Source organism: Erpetoichthys calabaricus, chromosome 5, assembly GCF_900747795.2.
Source record: "Erpetoichthys calabaricus chromosome 5, fErpCal1.3, whole genome shotgun sequence".
In the NCBI taxonomy this organism is placed as follows: domain Eukaryota; kingdom Metazoa; phylum Chordata; class Cladistia; order Polypteriformes; family Polypteridae; genus Erpetoichthys; species Erpetoichthys calabaricus.
Genome location: NC_041398.2, coordinates 115,428,740 through 115,453,222, shown reverse-complemented (window position 1 = coordinate 115,453,222; position 24,483 = coordinate 115,428,740). Strand labels below are relative to the sequence as shown.

The 24,483-nt window shown below is 35.2% G+C and overlaps 1 protein-coding gene across 1 annotated transcript in view; it reads left to right on the top strand.

The window, feature by feature from the left end:
- The window catches only part of LOC114651909 (uncharacterized), a 57,947-nt gene extending 39,602 nt beyond the window's left edge, over nucleotides 1-18,345 (top strand). The window contains exons 2-3 of the mRNA XM_028801990.2: nucleotides 13,147-13,200; nucleotides 15,983-18,345. Coding sequence (XP_028657823.1) covers nucleotides 13,169-13,200; nucleotides 15,983-16,805 — 855 coding nt within the window. The 5' untranslated portion in view covers nucleotides 13,147-13,168 and the 3' untranslated portion in view covers nucleotides 16,806-18,345. The remainder of the gene's footprint in view (nucleotides 1-13,146; nucleotides 13,201-15,982) is intronic.
- Nucleotides 18,346-24,483: the final 6,138 nt, after the last annotated feature.

Sequence of the window (24,483 nt, the reverse complement as noted above, 5' to 3'; positions counted from 1 at the left end):
ATGAGATATGATGGATGGGGTAGAATATTTGCAGTAGACATCCACCTCAATATACTGTAATTTACATTAACTGTGGAACATTTTGCAGTTAACATGGGCTATTCTGACACTATATTGATTCCATGTTATGACAAATGAAAGGTGTTCTGTGAGTAAATGCAAGACCAAATGTCTATTTCATAGGGGTACCTAATGAAATTATTTCTCAGTGTGTACTATACTTTTCCAAAAAAAAATGCATTACTATTTGTCATGCTGGCTATAAATGTTACACTTCATGATTGAAGTCACGGGACTGGAGTCTTTTTCTACAATTTATGCACAATCCTTCATAAATATGTACATCTTGGTGTTATTTTCCACCACATCTTCAAAAATTAGGCTAGCTTGATTAGATTCTAGATTGGCCCAGTGAGTACTCCCTATGATGATTTTTAACTTATTCCCATTGTTGCCATGATAAATACTGGTTTATTGCCACCTTTCAGAAGTAGAACTATATTCAAAAAAAATAATTACACTGTATTTCCAAGTTTTCTTTAAATATTTAAAGAACACAGCAGATGCATTGAAATGTAAACATAAAATCATACTAATACAGTGCTTTAGCTCAGGGGTGGGCAGATTCAGTCCTGGAGGGCCGCGGTGGCTGCAGGTTTTTGCTCCAACCCAATTGCTTAATAAGAAGCCCTTATTGCTCAAGTAACACTTCAGCTTCACTTTAGTTGTCTCGCTCGTTAAGATTTTGAACCCTTATTGCTTATTTTAGTCTTAAACAGCTGTATTCTTGGTTTTTAATTGCTCCTAATTAGCAATACCATGCAAATGACAAAAGAGACCAGCAGTTCTCCATTTAGCTTGTTTTCATTTACACCTGTGTGGATTTATCACGCACTATTTGGTTTAATTAAATACTTGGAAGGAAAGTGAAGAGAAAAAAGCACTGAGAATTACTTATCTGTTTTAGACTTCAAATCATTTGGATGATATCCTTAGAAAGGAAAATAAATCTAGGATATGAGAATGACCTGACATGGTAGAGTTAAAGCACTAGCAAGCCATGCGATTAAATAATTGACAAGGATTGGTTTTTAATTAAGCAACTGGGTTGGAACAAAAACCTGCAACCACTGCGGCCCTCCAGGACTGAATCTGCCCACCCCTGCTTTAGCTAATAACATTCTATTCTCTTATTCATCATAATGTGAATCAGTCTGTATTCATGACTGTAAACTTAATTTATGTTTAAAGGACCATCATCTTGAAAGAAAAAAGCTAACTGACAGGGAATTGTATGAAATGCTGAGTTATAAGTAAAAAAGCTCCCACTTTTTCTGAAACATCAGAGGTGCAGAAGGGTGAAATATTAGATATATTTTTTACAAAGTCAGTCAGTGTTTGTGAAATTTTGAGTAGAAAAAGTATCAGATCAAGGCAATATCTTTATTGCATAGCTAACATACAAACAGGTTGTACTGTAAAGGTAAGGCTGCAAATGAGAGTAAAAGCAGCTGTTTAGATTGAAATGAATTTTGTAAACAGTCATTCACATTGAAAAAATATTTGGGGACAGGGAGGGAATGTGTACATTGAAGAAACTTTGTCAACAGTCTGAACATGTCTAAACAATAAGAATATTAACAAAGTCAAGAACCAGTCTTAATTCTTCACATTTGCAGTTACACCCACATCTTAAGAACTTGCTTTGTTCTTGCAAGTCTTTGCTTACTTTTGTCTAAGTACATATGAGTGGTGTGTTTACAATTAAGCCTTTGCAGCAATTTATGCAATGCGGTGTGCTAATTTCTTCACTGATCAAATCATACTGTACCAACATGTTACAAGAGATGTACTATATTTTGTAAGGTTTGTTTAATGAAATAAAGAGTGCTGTATTGTAGCTTTGTTAAGAGTTATCTGTTAAAGAATGTGTTTTTGTGAACAATAGTAGAGTAATCTAAAAATCCCTAAAATCTCCTCAGTTAATAAAGAATATGAAAAAGAATTACCACGGTAGTGACAGAAGGCATTTAAAATAGATACACTACTTTCATTCTCTGAAAAAGACTTGCTGTGTGCCAGTGTTTGTCAGAGTGATACTTTACTCCTAGTGAATTATACTACAGATGCAATATTTTCAGATTGCACTGAACTAGTATGAGTTCACACATTATTGCCAAAATTTCAGCAGACTAACCCAAAATTGATGTGCATGTAATAAGTAACAGAACTGATGTGCATGTAGTAAATACAAGACAGTAAGCAAATAAATATTAAAACAAATCCCCAGCACTTCCTGGAGCAGCTGTCTACTTCCCTGCCACTCAGAGAGTAATTGTTTAACAGAATTGTCATTCATTACCATTTCTGTCACCCCTAAACTCCAATGTAATGTGCTTATTGCTGTAACAATATTCTGTATTTAAACAGTAACCTTAGTCATGATAATATACTGTAATCTTAACAATAACAGCAAAAAACAATGTCACTAGAAATACACTTATATATGTAATGATGTGTGTGTTACAAAAAGCCATGCCAATAAGTACATCACTCACTGTAGAATAGATTTGTTACTGTATCATCATAAATTGTATAAAGCTGTGGCAAAACCTATTGATTATTAATTTTCATTAGGCTTTTTTGTTGTGGCAATCATCTGGCTGTCATTTTTAGCAGTCTGCTTACACTACTCAAGGTCATGAGGAGCTGGTGCCTATAATAGGCAGGAACCAACCCTTGAATAGCACCCATTTATTGCAGGGCAAGAAAATGCACACTTCTGCACTCTTTCGCAATGGGCCAGTATAGAATTACCAACTGACCTACTCTGAATGTCTCAGTGATGTCTAAGGAAAACCAGAGCACTTGGAGGAAAAGTAAAGATCAATGAACAATATTTTAACTTTGAAAACCATATGTCTTCTTTCAATAGCAGTTTTTCATTCTTTTATTTGTGCTGAATTTAATATTCAAAATAGTCAAGGTGGCAGGTGACTGTTTCAGCAGCCACATTACATCCACATTAAGTGTCTTGTATTTCATACAACAGAATTAATGACAAATGCCAGATATAAAAGATTTGTATTTCAGTGCAGAGATCTGATTTGATATGGTATGAGTGCACTTGAAAATGCAGAAGGTTTTTATACTAGGTTTAAATCATGACTAACTTTCTGCAAACTCTCTCACTGTGTACATGCTGCTTCACAGAAATCATTCTGATAAGTTAATGTTGAATGGAAGGCAAAATAAAAAAGAGGTTTTTACTTCCTTGACACAATATGAATATAGCAATGGGTGCCATAATAAAGAGACAGAGGAGGAAACTCCATTATCAGTTTTTCTTTTCATGTTTATCTCAGGAAAGTCCCAAGCAAATAAATGATGAGGAGAGATTTTTGGAAATGTCATATTTTTATGTGCAAGATAATCAAATTAAAGCAAGCAGAGTCTTGTCAGGAGAATTATCTACAGCTTCTGTCATTTTAAAAAGACTTCCTTTATTCTTAACACACATAGATACAGATATAGATATACAGTACACACATATACATACTGTAGTCCCTCTGTATCCACATTGAATACGTTCCATGATCCCTTGAAGGTTCTTGAAAACCCATGGATGTGGAAACTGTGCACAGGTACAAATGAATTGACACTGTGGGGAAAAATGGGGGTAGGCTGACTCTGGGAGGACTGGTGGTGGGAGATGGGGTCAGGCGGAAGCACCGGCCCTGTGCTTTTGCCCCTTGAGGCTTCATAATGATCCTTCCACAGTTTCACCTATTGCCTATTGAAAGCTTGTTACCAATTTTTCTTCCCTTAAAGTCAAGTTCAGTTGTCTTCTAGGGCTCTGCCAGAGACTGTAAGTGACTGTGGCTTTGCCAACCTGAGGGCCTCACTAAATCATCCAATTGGCAGTAGCGATGAGCATTGTATACAAAGGGCAGGGACTCATTCCAAGCTTATGACCTGCACTCATTGGGAATCCTTCATTAGTAGGTAACAATTTCAAGCCTTTTTCCCAATCATGAATGGGGTTCAATGGCTAATACACGGCACTCAGTGCCGGGCAGATGCCCGTCAGTCTATTCAGTGCAGCACACGTGCAGCCCCCATAGATCTAAGGGCATCACAGAACTGTTATTGCTTCTGCATGGGAGACCTCTAAGAATTTTTTTTCTACTGTGCATAGCCGTGAATGGGCACAAGTAGACTGCAGGTATTGCAAAATAGGTTACACTTTTGAAGAATTTGATAAGTGAATCCATAGTGAAGTTTTACTGCATTAAGCAAAATAAAAAGTATATTTATAGTGATATCGTGAGCGTAGATATCTTTTATACCATGAATGCTAAATATGACTAACAGTGAGGAGGAGGCTAGCTGGAGCAGGTGACTTCATACACAGTATTATATATGTAAATATATAACAAGAGTTAAATACTACAAACCTAAACATTATTGGAATTGTGTGTACCCTACATTAGTGGCTCTCTAGTTCAGTCCTGGGGAATCCTGTGACTGCAGATTTTTGTTCCAACCAAGTCATGCTTTTAGTTTAACTACTGATTAAATCAAGCAAACTTTTATTTTTTAGTTTCTGCATTTCTTGCTTCAACTTAGAAAAGATTGGGTTTTTTTTTAGAAATGTAGCTAGCATTTGTGTGTAACACGAAGATGAACTGGTTTTCATAAACAATTAGTTTTGAGGGCACAAGTGATTATGATTCTGAAGGAGCGGCACCCCTTTTGCATTCATGTTATGTCCAGATGTGTCAACTAAATTGTTTTAATTGTGAGCATTAAGATGCAGTTAAGAAAACAAATTCCCAAGAAAACAGTAAACTAGAAAAGAAGAAAGTGATTTATTTGAATGTGTAGCCGGGTTGGCACCAGTATAGGGCCTGAGTAGGACTATGTCCACTTACTGTGCTCATTTGGTTACTTTATTTTGTAGCTTACTTTTTAAATGATTATTATTATTATTATTTTACAAATGAAAATTAGCTTGTACCACATAGAAAAATCAATTAATTATAAACCAACACAGCAAAATTGTTAGTGTTGCTTTATCACTACAAGGGTTAATTTAACTCTTAAAAAGTATTTGGAAAGCTTATATATGGAGAGTAACTTAATGGCGTACCTCTGTTTAATAAGGTTTAGAAAATAAAATTGACTTTAAATTTTACCAGTCAAAGCCATTCAAAGCATGTCATGTGACATTAAGAGGAAGCTATCAACTAGCATTTTACTGAATTTACAAGTTACAGTATGTAGGCAGTTCCAGTTGGATGGAAACATGAACAAGGCAAGATAAATATTAACGATATCTTGATAAAGAACCCTTGAGGTTTTATTTGCAAAAGGAAACACACAGAACTGTGAAAAATTCTGATACCTGTACTTAAAATGTTAGTGATACCCCAATGGCAAGGGAAAAAACAGCTGCTAACTTTGCTAACTCTAGTGGTTGTTTTACTGCCAACACTACTACAGAGTGTTTTGGAAAATCTATAATCACTTCGCCGCCAAATGTCAAAGGATTGGCCAGTTTCACTGAACAGAAGCACTGCAACATTCTTTTTGTTTTTTTTTTTCCCATTTTATGTTACAATGCTAAGAGCCCTCCCTTGGCTCTTGTTCTTCATTTTAAGAAGTAGTAGGCTGCATTTAAGTCTGCTCTTCCTGCATTGAGTGTTCCACGATCATCCCTAATAAACTAAGGTATATAAAAATATCAAAGGTAGTCTATCTATTAAAGATAAAAGATACATAAAATGATACATTTTTTAACATTTGCCTAAGAACAAGCAACAGTGTAACAACATGCCAGCTGTAGATTTTATTAATAATATTTTTTTACATTTATGTAGTTATTGTATAATTATGGCAGTGTTTCGCTTGTGTAATTTTTTTTTTGTAGACTATTTTTTTTCTCATCTCCCATAAAGCAAAACAAAGCTGCCAAATTACAATAAAACAACATGAGGGTCTTGAGTGTGAGCTATCCACACTGGCATGCTGCCAACGAGCTAAAATCTTAGCTCTGATATCACTTAGCTTAAGCATCTAAACATCACCTAATATATGTGTTATATATGTGTAATATACAGTATGTATTAGTGTCTGAGGGAGCCCTTCTGCAAAAATCTGTGAGCTACAATTGAGACTGCAAGATTGATCGTAGCAACAGCCTTACATAATGCTCAGGAAACAACAATTATGGGACACACTTAAAGCACTTAAAAGATGCTCTCTGCAGCATCCTTTTGTGCAGTTTGGTGGCAGTACAGATACTCACTTGGATTGACGGTTCACAGAGGTAAGAAAAACAAGTGGATTGTGTGACGCTTTTGCACCCCAGGTGGTGAGTGAGTGACTCAGTTTGGCACAGGAAAACATGATTAAGGGTTAGTGAGGGGCAACATGACATGGCAGAACTATGATGTTGAAACACTTTCAATGGGAAATGGAAGGCTGGATTCAGACCCTATGGGCCCTAGGGTGGTGAAACTCAAAATCCCTCCCCACACTTCACTACCACCAAAGGCCCTTGCATATACTCAAGCTATTAAGAACATCACAGGCAGATAACAAATCAGGTACAGACATTGAAGTAGGAAAAAAAAAAACTCCAAAACTTTATATCGGGTCAAATTGACCTCCTTTTTTGTTTATTACAGGGTCAGAACCAGAACAAACTTAGCTGAGGGGCACTGCTTTTTCATGAAGGGCCAATGCACGATTACGGCGCAAATAAAGACCATCATATTTTCAATTCACAGACAATATGCTTGAAAGTACAAAAGCAACAAAGAAGAGGACAAAAAAACCTTTGTCATGCAGAATGCAATGCTGCAGTTTCACACGTTAATAAGTCGAAGGCAGGTTGTGTCGATCGAAAATGTAGCATTGGCACACATGCAGAAAACCAACATACAGTACTTACTTAATATGCAACTCTGTCCAATGAGATAACATAAAAAAACACAAGACCTTTGCTGATTTCTCATTTTTGCTCTCTAGAAAGTCTGTAAAGAAAGACGTTAATTTCCTGGTTAATTTGTAAAAGTCTCCTTTTGCATCGTGATAATTACATCAGGCATAACATTAGCAGACAATGTATCATTTTAAATTAGCAAATTGCAGCACTAACTGTATGGGTTTCCTTTGCTTGCCAGTGGTGTTGATGCTTCTATGCAAGTTGACGTTTTGGGTTTGAGTATGCTTTACAAAAAGCATGGTTTAACCAGAATAGGCCTGAGAGTTCATTTTTGCAGCATGACCAATTTTAATGGTGTCATGGAAAATATAACTTGATATTTGCTCTGCAGTCATACACTAATTTTTTTTAAGTGGAGCAATAAATGGAACATGTAATTTAACTAGATATTCGTCTCCTTTACCTCATGTCAAGAGGTAAGGTAAGTTTGTCCTCTTACCTTTGGCAAAAATTCCTTGCAGTCTATATTCTCTTTTGTGAAAAAGATCAGCAAAATAGACAAGGAAACATTAAAACCTTTCAACACATCAACTTTTTTTAACAAAATATATTGGTTAAGATAACTGTCTTGAGTCTTGTTTTATCCCTTTTTGTATTTTTTCTTTTCTTTTCTATGAATTCATTTTGAAGTAAATGGTTATGTCTGTTATGTCATTATTATATATCTAAATGACTAGCATAACATTGGATTGTTCTGGTTTAAAAAAAAAAAATCTATAGAAAAAAATGTAACTAAATAAATGATACACACAAGTGAAAATGACGCCAATTTAGCTGGCAAGCTATTGTCTCCCTTACATGGTTTCTTGATTCTTTTTAATTATAATAAACAATAACTTCCCTTTTGTGTCAGAGATGCCACTATCAACCAAAAATATTTAATATTAGGATATTTTTGTGAACTTAAAGTCATGGTATCTGTAAACATTTTTTGAGCACCACGAAGAAGTGAAATTATTAATTTTCAAGACAACAGAGTGGGAGCTGGGCTAATTAATTTGATCATGCATGGATTTCAGTTAACAATTTTGTCATTATATTAAGAAAATGGATGCCAGTGGTCACTGCAACTTTCCACACTTTGTGATAATCAAGATAGCCAGTAGCCTTCATAATATAGCTGCTGTTTGTTACAGCAATCTGAGCAAGATATAATCTCAGTAAGGAAGAACATAAAGTAAATCCTCTACCTGAAAAATCTTGTATCTTTTAAAATACAGGAATTTGTTCAAATTGTTTCCTCATTTTTTCTCAGTAAACTAATATGAACAAATCTGTCAATTGAACAAAAAGCACATCATCCTGGGGTGTAAAGAAGAGGGCCACCCTAGCTTCATTACATGATTTTACACATTTGTATCTGGTAGTAGTTTACATTGAGAGGAGGGAATATATAGAACTGTTTAAACTGTAGGTTCAAGAAGCTCCTGCAGTTTCAAAGCTCCATTTCCATTTAGCTAAGAATTCACTAAAGGGGTCTGGGTTGTTGTCTTGTTGCAAAATCCATTTTCAATTTAGCCTCAGTTTTTGAACAGATGATTTTGCATACTGATAGAAATTATTGTTGAGTCAGTGGCAATAGTCTTTTCAATGTCTAAAGCAGCCCTAAAACATAATGATCTGACCAATGCAATTTACAGATGTTTATAGGTTCTTTAAAACACAATTATGGTTTGTACCAAAGGCAACATCTGTTTGCAACTAAACAGCTCCACCTTAGACTTATCAGTTTTAATTTACATAGACTTTGTGGATAATTACATTTACATTTCTTTTACTCTACATCTATCTTGCTGACTGCAAAAATTTTTCAGTTTTGAATGATAATAAAAATTATATACTGTCAACACAGTATATTAAACATTGTACTAAGAGCATAATAAATATCCAAAACTGAAGATAGAAAGTGATGAAGATTTATTAAAAGGATGAAGTGACATTTGACAGAGATGTTTAGTAGTCCTAGAGTCTAAAAGTACTCATTAATAAACTGTAAATTTGCACAGTACCAAAATGACAGCTATTATTGAAAGTCATTGTGACATGGAGCATCAAATTGCACCTGAATGTCTACTGTGTAGTCTTTATAAAGCCTAGCATTTGCAGACACGTGGGTTGTCAAGATTTTTGCTTACAAAAAAAAAAAAAAAAATCATAAATATTAAATGACAGTGCTCCAGCTACTAAATAATCAGAACACCATCTCTGTTTTTGCAATTATTATATAGTATATTCTTCTTGAATAATCAACATTGTGTGTACTTTTGTTAAATCGTTAATGATTTACTCTTTGTTTGTGGTTGTGGATAGGTAGATTTTATACAAAAATTCCAGTATAAATGCCAAACTGAACCATGCATACTCTTAAAACAATCACACAAAACTAATTTAGCTAAAACTTTACACATAATCAATCACACTAATTTTTTTTTAAAAAGTGTCATGGCACTACTGCCCCCATAACCATTTAGCAGTTTTTGACCATTTTGCTCATGGATGCAACAGCACTTTAAGTAACTCCAAGAAAACATTAAATAACTAAAAGTATGTTTGTGAACTCTGTTACAAATGCAGCAGAAGAATATGAGAGAACATTGTGCTATTAAGTCTTACAAGAAACTTCACAAAAGCGCAAGTCCTACAGAATGCACAAAAATAATGTTTGATTGTGGGAAATAATTTTTCACTGGTATAACCTAATTCAACCAAAATTACCAAATATTGCAGTCTCCAACATGACAATGCACCTATTTACTGTTAACCGTCTGTTAAGGTGTTTCTGCCCTGTAAGTACATTGCAGTGCTTCTGCTGTAATTGTATTCGTTAGGTCTGTCACCAAGTGACATTTTTGAGTTTTCTAAGTTGAAGAATCACCTAAGAACATTGTGTTCAATGTAATGATGGACTTCAAAGAAAAACGTGTGAGGGTAATATAGTAAAGAATAAGTAGAAAAAGCCACAATTCCCACCTGCTTAAAAAGACAAAAATTACCCTTATACCAAACAAAACAGAAAAGAGCTGCCTTAATGATTACCAACCAGTGCAACTTGCTCTCATTGTGATAAAATACTTTGAGAGACTGGAACTGAGCACAATAAACATAATATTCCTGATAGCTTGGAACACATTCAGTTTGTTTATCTCAACAACCGGTCCATATGGTATGCCATATAGCTTGTATTTCTTGCCATCTAGACACAACTGGATAATAAAAAGGGCTATGCCATAGAACTCTTTAAATATAGCTCAACAAAGTGCACTGTTATTCCATCAAGACTGCTGATCAAGCTCCTAGCCATGGGATTTTAGTAGCAACTGGCCTCTGTCCTACCTAACTGGCAAAACACAATATGTGTAGATTGACAGGATCACCTCCTAACACTGCACAAACAATACACAGGGTAGTGTGGTGAGTCTCGTGCTGCATTCATTGTACACCTATGATATTTTGGCCAAACACAACTCTTTTAAGCTTGCAGATCACACCACAGTTGTAGCCTTGCTCACCAATAAGTGTGCTTACAGTACTGCAAGAGCAACATCCTCCTTAATATCAGCTAAACTAATACACAGATCATAGACATTAGCAATGAGAAGCTAATCCATACACCCATCTGCTGTACTGTATATAAGTTGAAATGGTCTGGAAAAGTAGTTTTGATTTCATGGGATCACCATCAATACCACAATACATTCTGGCTGTTAATAAGAAGTCTCTCCAATGTTTTTATTTCCTCAGATGCCTGAGAAAAGTCTATATGCTTCCATCTGTGTTTACCTACCTCTGTGGGTACACAATGGAATCCATTCTGATTGGCTGCTTAACATCCTCCTACAGCATGCGCTTAGCTCAGGACCACAAAGCAATACTGAGGGTGGTAATGTCAGTTCAGAATATTACTGAGACATGGTTCTTTGATTCAGGCTTGGCCAAATAGATAAGAATAAAGCAAATATTTAGGTAACATTTTTTTACCTAGACATATTCACTAAACACATTTCCCCTAAAATGTTAATACATCTGGTGTTTTTTTCCCTCAAAAAACCTCATAGAACTAAGGAGAAAGAATTTCCAGACTGATTTGAATAGGTCTTTAAAGCAGTTACCCCACCTGTTTTGCTGAAGATATTCTGTACTGTCACTTTTCTTCCTCCACTATTTTAATGAATGGTACAGGATCAGTGGAATTTACTGTATACCCCTAGATTCTGGGACAGTTTACCTCAGGCCTGTAAAATTAGTTATACTGACCTCTACATTAACTTATATATATTGTGACCAGGGGAAACAGACCAAGGTATGCCAGGTGAAATGTTGGGGTACCAGCCGGGCTACCTTGTTTAATTGTCAAAATAAAATTAACAAAAAGACCATGCTCACAGCAAAAAATAAGGTAAGTTTTGCACAGACTGACAACAAATCACAGAAGCAATAACAGGAGCTCTATCCTCGCTGCCTGCTTGATCAAATTGCAACGCTATTTTCTGAAGAATGCCTGTTGTCATGGTGTCTGGGTCAGAAGGAATGGATCTATGTCAGTGTGCTGCAGACAGGGGTAGGAGTTCTCCTTTGGCGTCTTCTTGGAATTATGTAGAGATACAGTTAGTGCCAGTGTCCCCTCTCTTCTTTGAGAGGTATCGCTTAACTCATCAGAGCCTGGAAGAAGGTCCCCAGGCACACATGTGACAGTATCTTCTGATTCTGCATTAATGACTGCTTTTACTGTAGATTCATTGTCTGTTGTCTGTTTTTGGTGTTATGCTACTATCACTAGTCAGTGGGAGACATACATATGTTGTAAGAGTCTCTTTGTACTTTGAATACATGATAGTAAATTTCAACCTGAACCTGAAATTAAAGAGTATCTTTTTATGCGGTGGTGTTGAAAATATGCTTTTGTGGCTTCCAATTTATTTTTTTTCCTGTCGATCTCAAACAAATATTCTTCTATCATTTGTTCTTTCAAAGCTTAAAGTGAAAATGTTAATTTTCTTTTCTTTTGCTGTCTGATCCTTCCCAAGTCAACAGAATGAACAATTGCTTTTGGCATTTTCTTAGTTGATTACATTGTTTGTTTCCTAGTATATCTCCTATACTTTATTTTCCTCATTTGTGTAGGTCTATGCTGTAGCTTTGCAATATCACTAAATTGTTATTGTTCTATTTTGATTTGAAGTAGTCTGTGCTTATCAATTTCTTATTCTTCTCTTCCTGTTTTTACAGACCTGCACCCTTCAGAGAAGAGTTAGTTTTTATTGTTCTTGACTGTTCTCAGTCTAAGAGGATTGTTGTGTCTGACAGTATTCATGGAATCAGTACAACTGTATTCAGACTGTTAAAGGAATTTGTTTTGTGTTCCATTTGTCTTTAGGAAGTATACAATACAGTTATTCATTTCTATATATTTCACATCATTAACCTGATAAACCCTCAGTGTTGTCTGTATGCTTTTATCACCATATGGCAATCAGTGTGGTCTATAATGAATTTCCAGTGTCTCATTAATGTTGCCTATTGTAAGCTAAAGCAAAGTTACTATGGAAATATATGAGATAATTGAAAAATATTTTGATATTCAAATACTGGATGATGTGTCCTTTAGTTTCTTATATTAAACTTAACTAAACCATATTACTTAGTTAGCAAAGCCCTCTAATTATATAAAAATCTCAATTTCTTTTCCACTTTACTAAGTACAGTATAGTTTACTTTATTCTACAAGCAAACAACTATGTGCCTTATAATCTTATAGTTTTACCATATTTATTATATATTGAAGTTTCTACAACATTACAACTTTTAGTCATATTTTGTTTATTGGGGTTTCAACAAATTAATATGATTAAATACTTGTAAATAAAAGTCACCGTTTGACTCATTTGTTTAATGTGCAACTTTTAAATTGAGGTGCTTGTATTACAACTGATCTTACAGTGGACTGCAGCCCAATCCAGGGTTGAGTCATGTTTAGTGTCTGATGCTGCATGTCAGGTTCTATTCCCATTTGACATAGAATTGGATTAAGTATTTCATGTTATGTTGTTTTAGAGCTAATACACAAGTCTAACATTGCATAAAATATTGTAAATAATTTGTCACTTTTTAATTTCTGATTTTTTATACATGCGCAGATAGTGAATAGAATCTGGCCAAATGGGGTGCAGATGCTGTCGAATGATTAAAAGGTAAGGCAAATGTTAAATCCATCTACTAAATTAAAAATACTTGTGTGAAAATTAGAACTCTTACAAAGTTAAAAAAATATAGAGTTGATTTTGCCCATTATCTTCTAAAAATTATCACTATTTTGGTAAGAGTAACAATTGGCTTCATGTACTTTTGCACTCTACATGAAGTCCCCAGTTTATGTGAAAATTAAGCATAAATAGTATATACTTTTTCAAAGTAAACATACATATTTTATAATACACTGGTTACATGGGGAATAAAATATAGTCTAACATAAATAAAAGTATCAGATTTTCAAATTCTTTCAATAGATAGGAATTCATAATTGGGAAATCAGTATGCCTCTGATTATTTTTTGCCCTATGTATCAGCTAAAAAAAGTATAATTTTACATATCCTATGCCTGACTTCAGGATGTACTTCCGGAATTTGTGAGTCATTTGTCAGCACAGAAAAAAACACAAGCTTATTTCCTTGTTTTTTCTTGTGACAAGTTTTGTACTGCAATATTCAATCATTTTGGGAATCTTGTTTTGCTGGGTTCTCGTAACACTTTGATTGCTTAGCATCCTCTTGGTATATGAGATGAACAGGTTGTACTGTTCCACATGTCAACTGTCAGATGATTCTTGGAGATGCACCTCTTCACAAAGAATTTCAGTCCTAGCTTAAATCGTCTGGTCCTTTGCTCTCATTTAGATACACAGAGCTTGCTTTAACTGTTAGATAATTGTATTTTTGCCATGTTGCTAATTTATTATCATTGTCCTAGGATTTTATGTAATACTGAGCTTTTTCTCTACATTCTTTCCAAACTCTCAGATGTATGCCTTTTGGTTTTGTGTAAGGACATCTGCTCAATAAAGATAATATTAATATACGGTATGTGTGATGTTCATAGTCTCCCAAGCTGACCCAACTTGGAGGTCACAAAGAATTAAAATTATGCCTAGGATGTCTTATGAATTATGGTGATTTGAAATTATTGTTTAACGTAACAATTTTTTTTTTTAAGTATTTCTGTGTGAAGGGCTGGTACCCTGGCCAGGGCAGTCTCCAGCCTTGCGTCCAGTATTGTCAAGACAGGATAGGTCCTGGCCTCCTTTAATCTTGAATTGGGTTAAATAGGATTGAAAATATTATGTTACATTTGCATACATTAAAGAAGCACTGAAAGAGATCCCTCAATAATGTCAGTGTACATCTATTTTTCAAATATTCAGCTGCCCAGTTTATTTTATTATTACCTGCAATGTCCCACACTAAGCACATTATTTCTTGGGCTTTGAGTCAAATTTAAGTTTTACTTATGCTGTCTATGTATAACAAATTATTTTACAAATTGAATTTGTGGAAGCTAACAATAAACAGTAAAAGTTTAGCTGTCATTGATGCTGTCAACTAAACTGTGCCAATATATTTCAAGGCAAATTGAAAGAGTCCTTGACTATTCTTAACATGCTTTTCAGTATTTTGTAGCTGAGTGTCTTGTGTGCTTTGAGGTTTGTGTATTTAAAAACTAATTTAAACTCTTCCTTAGGTTTAGAACAAGACTTACAAATCAGAATCGTGTCAAAATACTCAGGTTCTTCTGTAACTACAATTCTGCTTCACTCCATGAAATTGCATGTAGAATACATGGTTCCCTTTCAAGATTTTGGAGAGAAAACTACCATAACTATGAGTGTTACAAGCCTGGCTTTACACAACTCAGTTTACCTGTTACATGACTCATGAGGAGGCGCTCATGTGCCTTTAATAAATTATGGTATGCTGTAGTATTTGTTTAGGTGCAGGCTTTAATCAGTTGATTTAATGTTCCTCAGACAAAAGTCTGCCACCTTTGTTTCCAATTTAGGAAGGAAAATAAAAAGCTAATGGATGGAAAAATGTTTGGCAAGATAAATATATTTTCTTTTACTTATGGAACAGTAACTATTTCAATTCACAGACAGCGGTGGGAATAAGGTCCAGTAAAGTAAAATGTATTTGTCACATTATGATTAAGACACTTATATCAGCAAATTCTGTGGATTCTGTATCCCTCCAGATAACCAAATAAGCCAAATAAGAATTCTGTTCATTTGCTTCAGGTTGACCTGGGCCTATTAAATACAGAAAGAGAAGATAACAGATTAAACTGACTGCAGATGTATTTAGTTTTCAAATAGGATGAACAAAAATCACCTAGACTTTGATTATGAAATAAATGAGTTCAAACTGACAATAGAGATTGCTCAAACAAAAATATATATCAAAAATCATTGATAAATAATGTTATCACGCAGGCATATAGTACAGTATGGGTAGGGACATGATTACATGAGGTTTGGGCAAAAGTTACATTGAAAGCCAGCTGGTTTCCTCATTACTCTCATAAAATATTGTGTGTGTTGTGCTGCTTTAATTTGATATCATTAATTTACTTGTGTAACATATTTTATGTTGCACATACTTTCCAAAGCTGATGGGTAGAAGCTCAGCTTTATTTCCATTTTTTTATTGTGCTTAAAAGTTTTATGTTGTCTGGACTTTTCCATTTAGTATTATGTCAGTGAGGCATATTTTTACAATTTAAATGTTTTTTTTTTTTTGTCTCTGGTAACAAGTGATGACACAGCACCATCACTTTAAAAAATATATTTCATGTGCTATTTTGAGACTCTCTCTGCATCCAAATTAGTCCAGAAACTTCTGCAAAAAAAACTCATAAACAGCAGCATACAGTATGCTATAAATTCATTCTGTACCCTTAAAGACTTTGTTATGTTTTTTCAGCTACATAATTGATCCTTCTGTTCCAGTTGAAGTTCGTGGGCGAAGATGTGAAGCTCCTAGCACCACTTTCCCACACCGGGATAAGTTTATTGGAAAAAATAATTATACTGATGGGCGTGCATTTAACAAATCAGTTATACCTGACCAGAAAGCTGAATCACAAAAATCAAACATAGAAAATAGTAAGGAGGATAAAAATGTACTCAAAAGGACACAGTTGCCAACTTCGGAGCTTGGAAGTGGAGATTGTCCAGATGGCTCGGAACATGTGAGCACCAATGGAGTCTGCATTTTAGAGAAGACACAGAATCAACTGTGTGGTTCAGTAGTTCCTCCAAAAGGTAACAACTCTCTGCCCAGTCCAGTGAGCAGTTCACTTTTAGATGATGATGGAGCTCAAAGTCAGCAAGATAAGGGATCAACAGAAATAATCAATCAGCCTGCTGTACCACAAGATATAATTGTAGTACCCTCTGAAGAGACTGGTTTTTTGGAAGTGGTTACTTTTGAGCCAACAGCTAACAAACACAGTACTGTAGAAAACAGCTTTCAAAGCATCCCGAACTCTACAGATAGCACTGCTGTTACAACAAACAACATTCATGATTGCAGTTTGAGCAGTGACCCTACAGAGACAGAAGAACATGTTCTCCACAATGGAGATTTACACGGTAATCTTTCAACAGGCCATTATACTTTGCTAGCCACAGAGTCTGTAGAGAACAGGGATTTGCCTAACACAGAGGTAATCCTAGAAGATATTGCAGTGGCAGAAGCACTTGCTGCTCTTGAGGCGGCGACTGCTGGCGAAGATGAAGACTAAATGTTGCATGTGAAGACTTGGAACAGTGAACTCTTTGATGCAGGCATCTGATAAGCCCTTACTCTTGTAGAGTGGCCAATAAAGTGATAAAGATGGCTGGGATCACATGAAAATTCCAATATATGGGAATTGCACTGGGTCAAATGCTTTATTAAACAAGATACAGAGTAAATCTGAGTAGCTTTTGAGCAGTTTGACTAAGGAGTGTTCTTTGTTATCCCATGACCATACATTAAGACATTTAAACTGGCCTATATTCTTCTATCTTCATCATGGGGTGCATTTCACATATATGACATTACAGTTAACTTCTGAGCCTTCTGCCCCAAAGACACTGCCTTTTTAGTAAACTTTTGATAGTTTCAAAAACCTTCTGTTTGTCTTATTTCATTTAAAAGTTGGACCAATTTTTAAATATTCAAGGTGACCAAACCAACAAATGATGAGTGATACTTTAAAACACTCCCATTAATGTGACTAAAAACTAAAACACTGTTGTAATCCTTTTTTAGCTTTGACTGTTATACATGCAGTCCTCAGTAATTTAATATATTTTAGTATATTTTAATATATAATCTTCACACATGTGTACTATATATATATAGTTTTTTTTTGAAAACCATTCTTTTTTAACAGATAAAATGTTATGGAGCGTTTCTAATTGCTTCTATCAAATTAAACGTGTATAACAAAACACAGGAAATTCATTAATCCTAATCCTCCTAATCCCAGTCACACATACACAGGTCCAAGTCTCAAGCAAAATGTCAAATTGAGCATTAAGTCCAGGGAAAATATTTCTGCATTGAAATCAAAGTAACTTTTTACTTTAGTTGCTATTTAAGCTTTTCAGTAATTTTTTGCAGACTATCTAACGTATTCCTGTTAGATGAAGAGAGATGAATGTAGATACTATTGTTCTCTTAACAAAGCAAAGCAACCATATCCTTTTAGAGAAAAACTAATCTCTTCAGTGTAGCCACCAGGTAGACCACCTCAGGACACACCTGTTAAGACTCATGACCTCATGATTTGGGCTCAGTGATCATCTCATAGTTTTTTTAACTGAAGGCAGACTCCAGGTTGACCACATTAGAATTGCAATACATGATGTTTGGGGCGGCTGCCATATTCAACCTCATCTCAACAACACTTGATTTACTGATAACTTTATCTGATATTAATAAGTAATATTAAAGGAGTTTGGCATATTTTTGTATTCAGTTTGTTTGAAGAAAATTGATTTTATGTAAGCAATTGAATTTCTGTCACAGTGCTTTAGGTTATGAGAGAGAATTGTATAACATTTCATAAAATATTCTATTTATTCCCTTCTTGTCTTACTGCAGATAGTTTTTTTGTAAATTTTGACCACCTCAATGAGTCAAGACAAAATGGACTGATTGCAAGAGGAAGCGGCTGTTTGTTTTATATATTTTATTTATTTTTATGAAAACAGCTTTTATATACTGTTAAAAGTACAATATTTTCTAATGATGACATATCTCTTTATGCAGTTTTAAAAATTAAAATGCTTTTGCAAAATGTCTGTCCTTGCTTTTTGTTGAGTCTTTGGTTAGATCTGTTGTCTCATTTTCCAATTTGCATGACAATTTTGACAATGATACTTGACCTAATTATGGGTCAATAAAGACGTGTGATTTAGGTTGATGATCATGATAATGCCTGGAGAAATGGTGGGCCATCATGACCCTGAGTTGGATTAGAATGTATGAAAACATAAATATAAAAATATAAAAAATCACAAGTGGTCTCCCCTAGAATTTCTCGTATGCTCAGATATGGGGATGGATATTTGAGGAGTAAACCGCAAGACAATGATTTTTATATTATGTAATTTAAAGAACCATCAACAACAAATCAAATCAAATTAATAATATATTGAACAATTATTATAAAGGTAATGTTGAATAAATCGGACTCTGCAGCTGCATGAATAAAAGGTAAAGTACCACTTCTGATTAACGTAAAAAGCCCAAAAGTTGACAGAAATCTATGTTTTGTAATTAATACTTGTATGCAAAATTTGGTTGACCTAAGTGAAAGTGTACTCCAGTTATTGTGTTTACATACACAAATACAGACAGACAGACATAATTACAAAAATGGTATTTTCAGATTCAGGGAGGTCTGAAATGCTGAGATTCATCAAAATCCCGAAATGGAATTTTTGGAGGATTCCAATACTTTCCCTATACGTCGAATACGAGAAACTTGGGCAGGTCTAAAACGTCAAGATTCATTAAAATCTTGACATCAGATCTTTGGATGATTTCAATACTTTCCCTATACTTCGTATACGAGAAAGTAAAAATAGGGAGCTAAATTAAATATGTGACATTAATATAAAAATAAGGGGCTAACTTACATTTGTGACATAAATGTAAATATGGGAGGCTAAATTAAATAAAAATGGAGAGCTAAATTACATGCACCATATGACAGAGTTACAGCATATGGTGTTCCATATTTAAGCTCTGTAAATATTGTTAAATATTTTTTATGATGCCTGCCCTTGAAATGTGCAGCATCAGGAAACAAAATAAACAAGTCAAGATTTGAAGAAACACTGGAAGAATTGCTTATATAAGGAAACATTTTTGTGAGAATCTCTTATCTGTAGTATATACAGCAGCTTAAATTATATAATTTAGTTTCAGGATGAATTCAGTTTCCATCCTTCCGTTCATCAGAAAATAATTTGTAGTTTACTATGAAGTGCCAGTTTTATGTTAAAGACTATTTTCTGGTTAAAACTGGCTTACTTGAGAAGAAATGTTTTTTGTATTATCCCTGAACTTTAACAGAGCTCTCCTATAAGATGCATTATGGTAGTTTTACATTTTTTTAAAATGATTAGAGCCATGGAGCCTTTTTGATATGTGCCTCCCCACCATAACCTATTGTCTATGGGGAGGAGCGAAAGTTTTAGATTTGTCAAAAATTTCAATGTCTGGATTTCAATGGATCTCAAGATTGTATGGTCCCCCCAATACTGAAAACATCAATTTCTTAATGATGGGTGTGTGTGTCTGTTACAGTTTCTTGAGGATGGTACAGAGCTAAAACTGCTGGACAGAAAAATATCAAACTCGAAACTTAAGCCTGTTATGAGATGACAATGTGCGGATTAGTTTTTGAGCCAAATTGTGCAAGAGAAAGAGGCACTCTAGAGGAACCCTCAAATACCGTAATTCTGCAATTAATTATGAATTATTCTCGTCAATTGCTATTGTAATAACATATTTTATAATCAGAAATATCAACATCAGAGTGGTAAATAATTATTGAAATGGTATAGAATAATTTGGGTAACTTGGTTCCTTGGGCACAAAGCCTACTGATGCTCACATCCAATTTTTTTCTATTTTTAGTCAAACCTCATGTACTCAGTAACTCCCTCCGTAGTATAGTATGTCCCTACAAACTTCCCAGTTAATTCAAGTGAATGGAAAGTGAAAGGTTATGAAAAAGTAAAATGTAAATTATTTAGTGAAACACTTTGTTTGTTGTGGAACACTAAATTTGACTACATTTTTGCCTGGTGATATTGCACTCACAGGGAAATAACACTGCAGATCCTGCCTTCACAGTTGGTTCCAAGTATTTGTTTTCCAGGTAAGACTGACCTATTTTTTATTTTAACCATAACTGAAGCTGATTTTGGATTGGCTTTTGGTGTGAGCTTCAAAGTATCTTGTGCACCCAACCCTCTCCCATATGTCAGTGACATAAACTAAAGACGTGATATTGTTGTCTTGGCCTCAGTTGACTCATGTCTGGTGAGTATTGAAACATTTCATTGCTTAGAGTGATACAGTATTTATTGCCACACAGAAAGCTGAAAAATGACTGCAGCCTTCAAAACTAACAAAAAACAGACCTGTACTCTTGATAGGTCTGGACCCATGAATAGGACTCACCTCAGCAGTCTAACCCCAAAATCAAATGCCAGGCTTACAGGCTACACAGCCTCAGAAATTTCAAACATACCAAACTGTATGGGATGGAGGAGAGGGAAACCATAAACCTCTGGTCCAACAGACAAACAAAAACAAAGTACCTCTATATTGCAAAATATTTTAGGGATTCAGAAAGGATGACAAAAAGCAATGAAGGAAAAAAAGCAAAGATAGATTTTGCCTAAAAAAGCAAAACATAAAGGTGAATAAATCCAAGAGTCATGAACCAATAAACAACACCTTAAACAATAGAAAGGGTCAAAGCCATAGAATATAAGAATTAAAGAGTACAAAAGTCAAAAAACAGGAAGTTGGGGCCAAAAATGCATGATTGAAGTTGCAGTGCAGACCTAGCAGCATCATCAAGTTGTCCTGCCCACTTAGGTTCATTATGGAGGAAAGAAGGCAGATAATAACAAAGCACACTAATAAACATAGAGTACAATATTATGAAATTAACAATAAACAAAAGAATAAAAAGAAAACAACAAATAGACAAAAAAGACACCTGAGCCAGGGTTGAAACCCTGGCTTATCTATAACAGTCTGACCAGGACTCAACACCTTCAAATTAGACATATCGTCTCTGCTGGCAAACATACTTTAGGTAAAGTGATGCTCAAGTGATGTTTAGGGACATTTCATTGGTGGGGGTAAATAGGGACTTGTTTCAGTCCAGGTCAAAGTGTTAAACACTTGAGCAGAGTGTTATGAGAGCATATTGTGAGACTACATCAAGGTCATCTGGTCTGCACTAACAAGCATGGCCATTCTGGCAAGTGGTGTGTAGCTGGGTCTGACTAAAGACTAATTTCAGAGGCGTCTCTGTTTGTGTCTCTGTGAGCACTGCTTATCTGATCCTTCATATGCTACAGTTTGCTCTGCATTGTACACTGTAGTGATGCTGCCTTCTTAGATAATAGGTACAGTCCTCTTGATCCAGCAGTAGCTATAACTCCCTTGCAATCACAATGAATAAAGAGAACCAACACACACACACACACACACACACACAGTAGTCTGAGTAGCCTAATAGTGACTTAGTACTTTGTTACTCCTGCCTTACAAAAAGCATATGTTTGCAAGATGACTCTTGTAAGTTTGAGTACGATCTGTGAATGGAGTGGTGCACTTTATCAAGTTGGCTGACAACTGATACAGAGTGGGATCTGGAATTAGTGAGTTCAAAAATATTTTAGCTTCATTTACTGATGAATTAATAACCTGCACATCATTAATATTACCTGACTGCTTTTTCTGAATTCTCTGAGTGCAGTTTTAGGAAAACAGAGAGAGTGTGACCTTCACAGAAATGTTGTCCTCTTCAAATGACTGCATCCTCCTAATTTTATCATCCTCGTGGCATTCCTTGCCAGCTGTGGTGGGTAATGCTGCGTGAAAAGACAATGACCAGAGAGGTGACCAGCATTATTAAACAACCTCATCACTTAACTACTGATCCTTTAGATGGCCCCTTTTGGGGTGAAAAAAAGTTAAATATCAGCAGCTTTTGCGCCTGCTGAGTGAAAGAATTTAGATGGTGAAAAATTATTTTTCTCATTTCAAGTGACCATCTAATCTGACACATAAAAATCTGTGAATGAAACAAAGCAGCAGCATCTGACTGTTCAGTACACAATGCTATGAATTGCCTGCATGGCAAAGCTGCAGATGACAACTGAGCAGGAAGGAAATGGGGGTCTAGATGTGCAGGGTACTGACTGATTTCCATTTTCAATATAAATTAATACTATGGTTGGATTCAGTTTGCATAAGTAAACACCCAACAAGAGTAGTGAAATTTGTGTATTCTGAAAATGTTCACTGATGTTGGACAAGTGATTTGTCTGGAGCAGTTCTAGAAGAATTCACACTTAGGAAGGTTGACAGTCTGAACATTAGAACAGTTGTGGGAAGAACAGGCCATTCAGACATATGAAGCTCACCAATCGTAGAAACCGAATTTGACCAAAATAACATCAAGAGTTTTGAAGGTCTTTTTTTCATAATATGGAGACCAACACTCACTAGTGTGTTATATAACTATAGCATAACTTCTCTTTACTTGTACTGCACACATTGTGATATATAACCAATCATTCTATTAGCCTTCTGGATTGCTTCTGTACAGCATCTGGAGGATGACAGTGATGAGTCCACTATGACTCCTAGGTCCTTCTCTTAAGGTGTACTTTCAAGTTGCAGACCTCCCATTGTGTACTCAATTCTAACATTTTTACTTCCTACAAGTAATAATTTACATGTACTTTCATTCAATTTCTTCTGTCACAAATCTGTCCATGGTGCTCAAGTCCCTCTGTACCAATTTACCCGATTCTACATTGCCTGCCTTTCCACTTAGTTTGGTATCATCTACAAACTTAACCATTTTACTGATCATATATTTTCTTTTATATTCCTGTCAAGATTGTTTATGTAAGTTAAAAAGAGCAGCAGGCCCCAGCACAGATCCCCGAGGAGCACCACTTTTAACATCATTCTGAAAATGTTCCCCTCACCATAGTTCTTTACTTCCTGTATTTCAGCCAATTATGTACCAACCCACACACTGTACCTGGAGTTTCCAGTTCTTTTAGTTTGATCACTGACCATTCATGTGGTACCGTATCAAAGGCCATCTGAAAACAAATATAAATAATATCACAAGCAGTTCTCTGGTCATATCCTTTTATTGCTTTTTCATTGAGTTCCAGCATATTAGTGAAACACAAACTTAGAACTGAATCCATGTTGAATATTTGCTAATACTTCTGTCCTAGACATATGCTATAGATACCTGCATCAAACTGATCACCTAATAGTATTTACTAACCTCCAGTCTTTAGGAATGTCCTTAGTGTGCAGTGACATCATAAAAATATGTGCCAAGGGTTTATACATGTACTAACATAACCTACTTAAGCACTTGAGGGTGTTATCTGGTCCTGGCGATTTGCTAGGTTTCCATCTATTTAATCTGAGCAGCACTTTTCTATCTATAATGTCCAAATCACTAAATACCACTTTAGTAAGCTAGATTATTGCTGGGAGGTACTGACTTCTTCAAACTTTGGAAGAATACAAGTTTAAATCATTTTTCATTTCACTGACTAAACCATTTATTTTGTCCTTAATGTTACTGGTTTGGAGAAGAGTGGGCACTATATTTTTGTTCAGTGTAGATTTCAGAAATGGACAGTCTAGCCTTTCCCAGCAGCAAAGGCACAAGGCTGGAATCACCCTAGACAAGAAACCAGTCCACCACAGCGATGACTAGGGACAGAAAACAAAGGAAAAGGTAAAATACACAAAATGTAACAACACATCACAAGTTCAAGGAGATCTCTTCATTGCTTGAAATGTAAAGCAGAAAAGGACATACAGTATCTATTGTGCAATATTACTGGCACTGCTATGGTGACAAGGGTGGGGTCCATTTATATCTTTTACAAACAGGACATTATGAAATGACCATGAAAAAAGTTCTGGGAAAGTCTTTTGCATACTGCCTGCTTGAATGCTTGTCCACACCCATCGACTCTTTATTCCAGCTTATTAACCCAAAGTCGCCTTTCTGTTTACCTTTGGATAGATAACACCTCCTTCGTTCAGCCATAGTAAATCCTTCATAAAATGATTTCATCCAGGACTTTGAATACTGTAGGGTTGAAGATACTTAGATTAGAATGAAACAC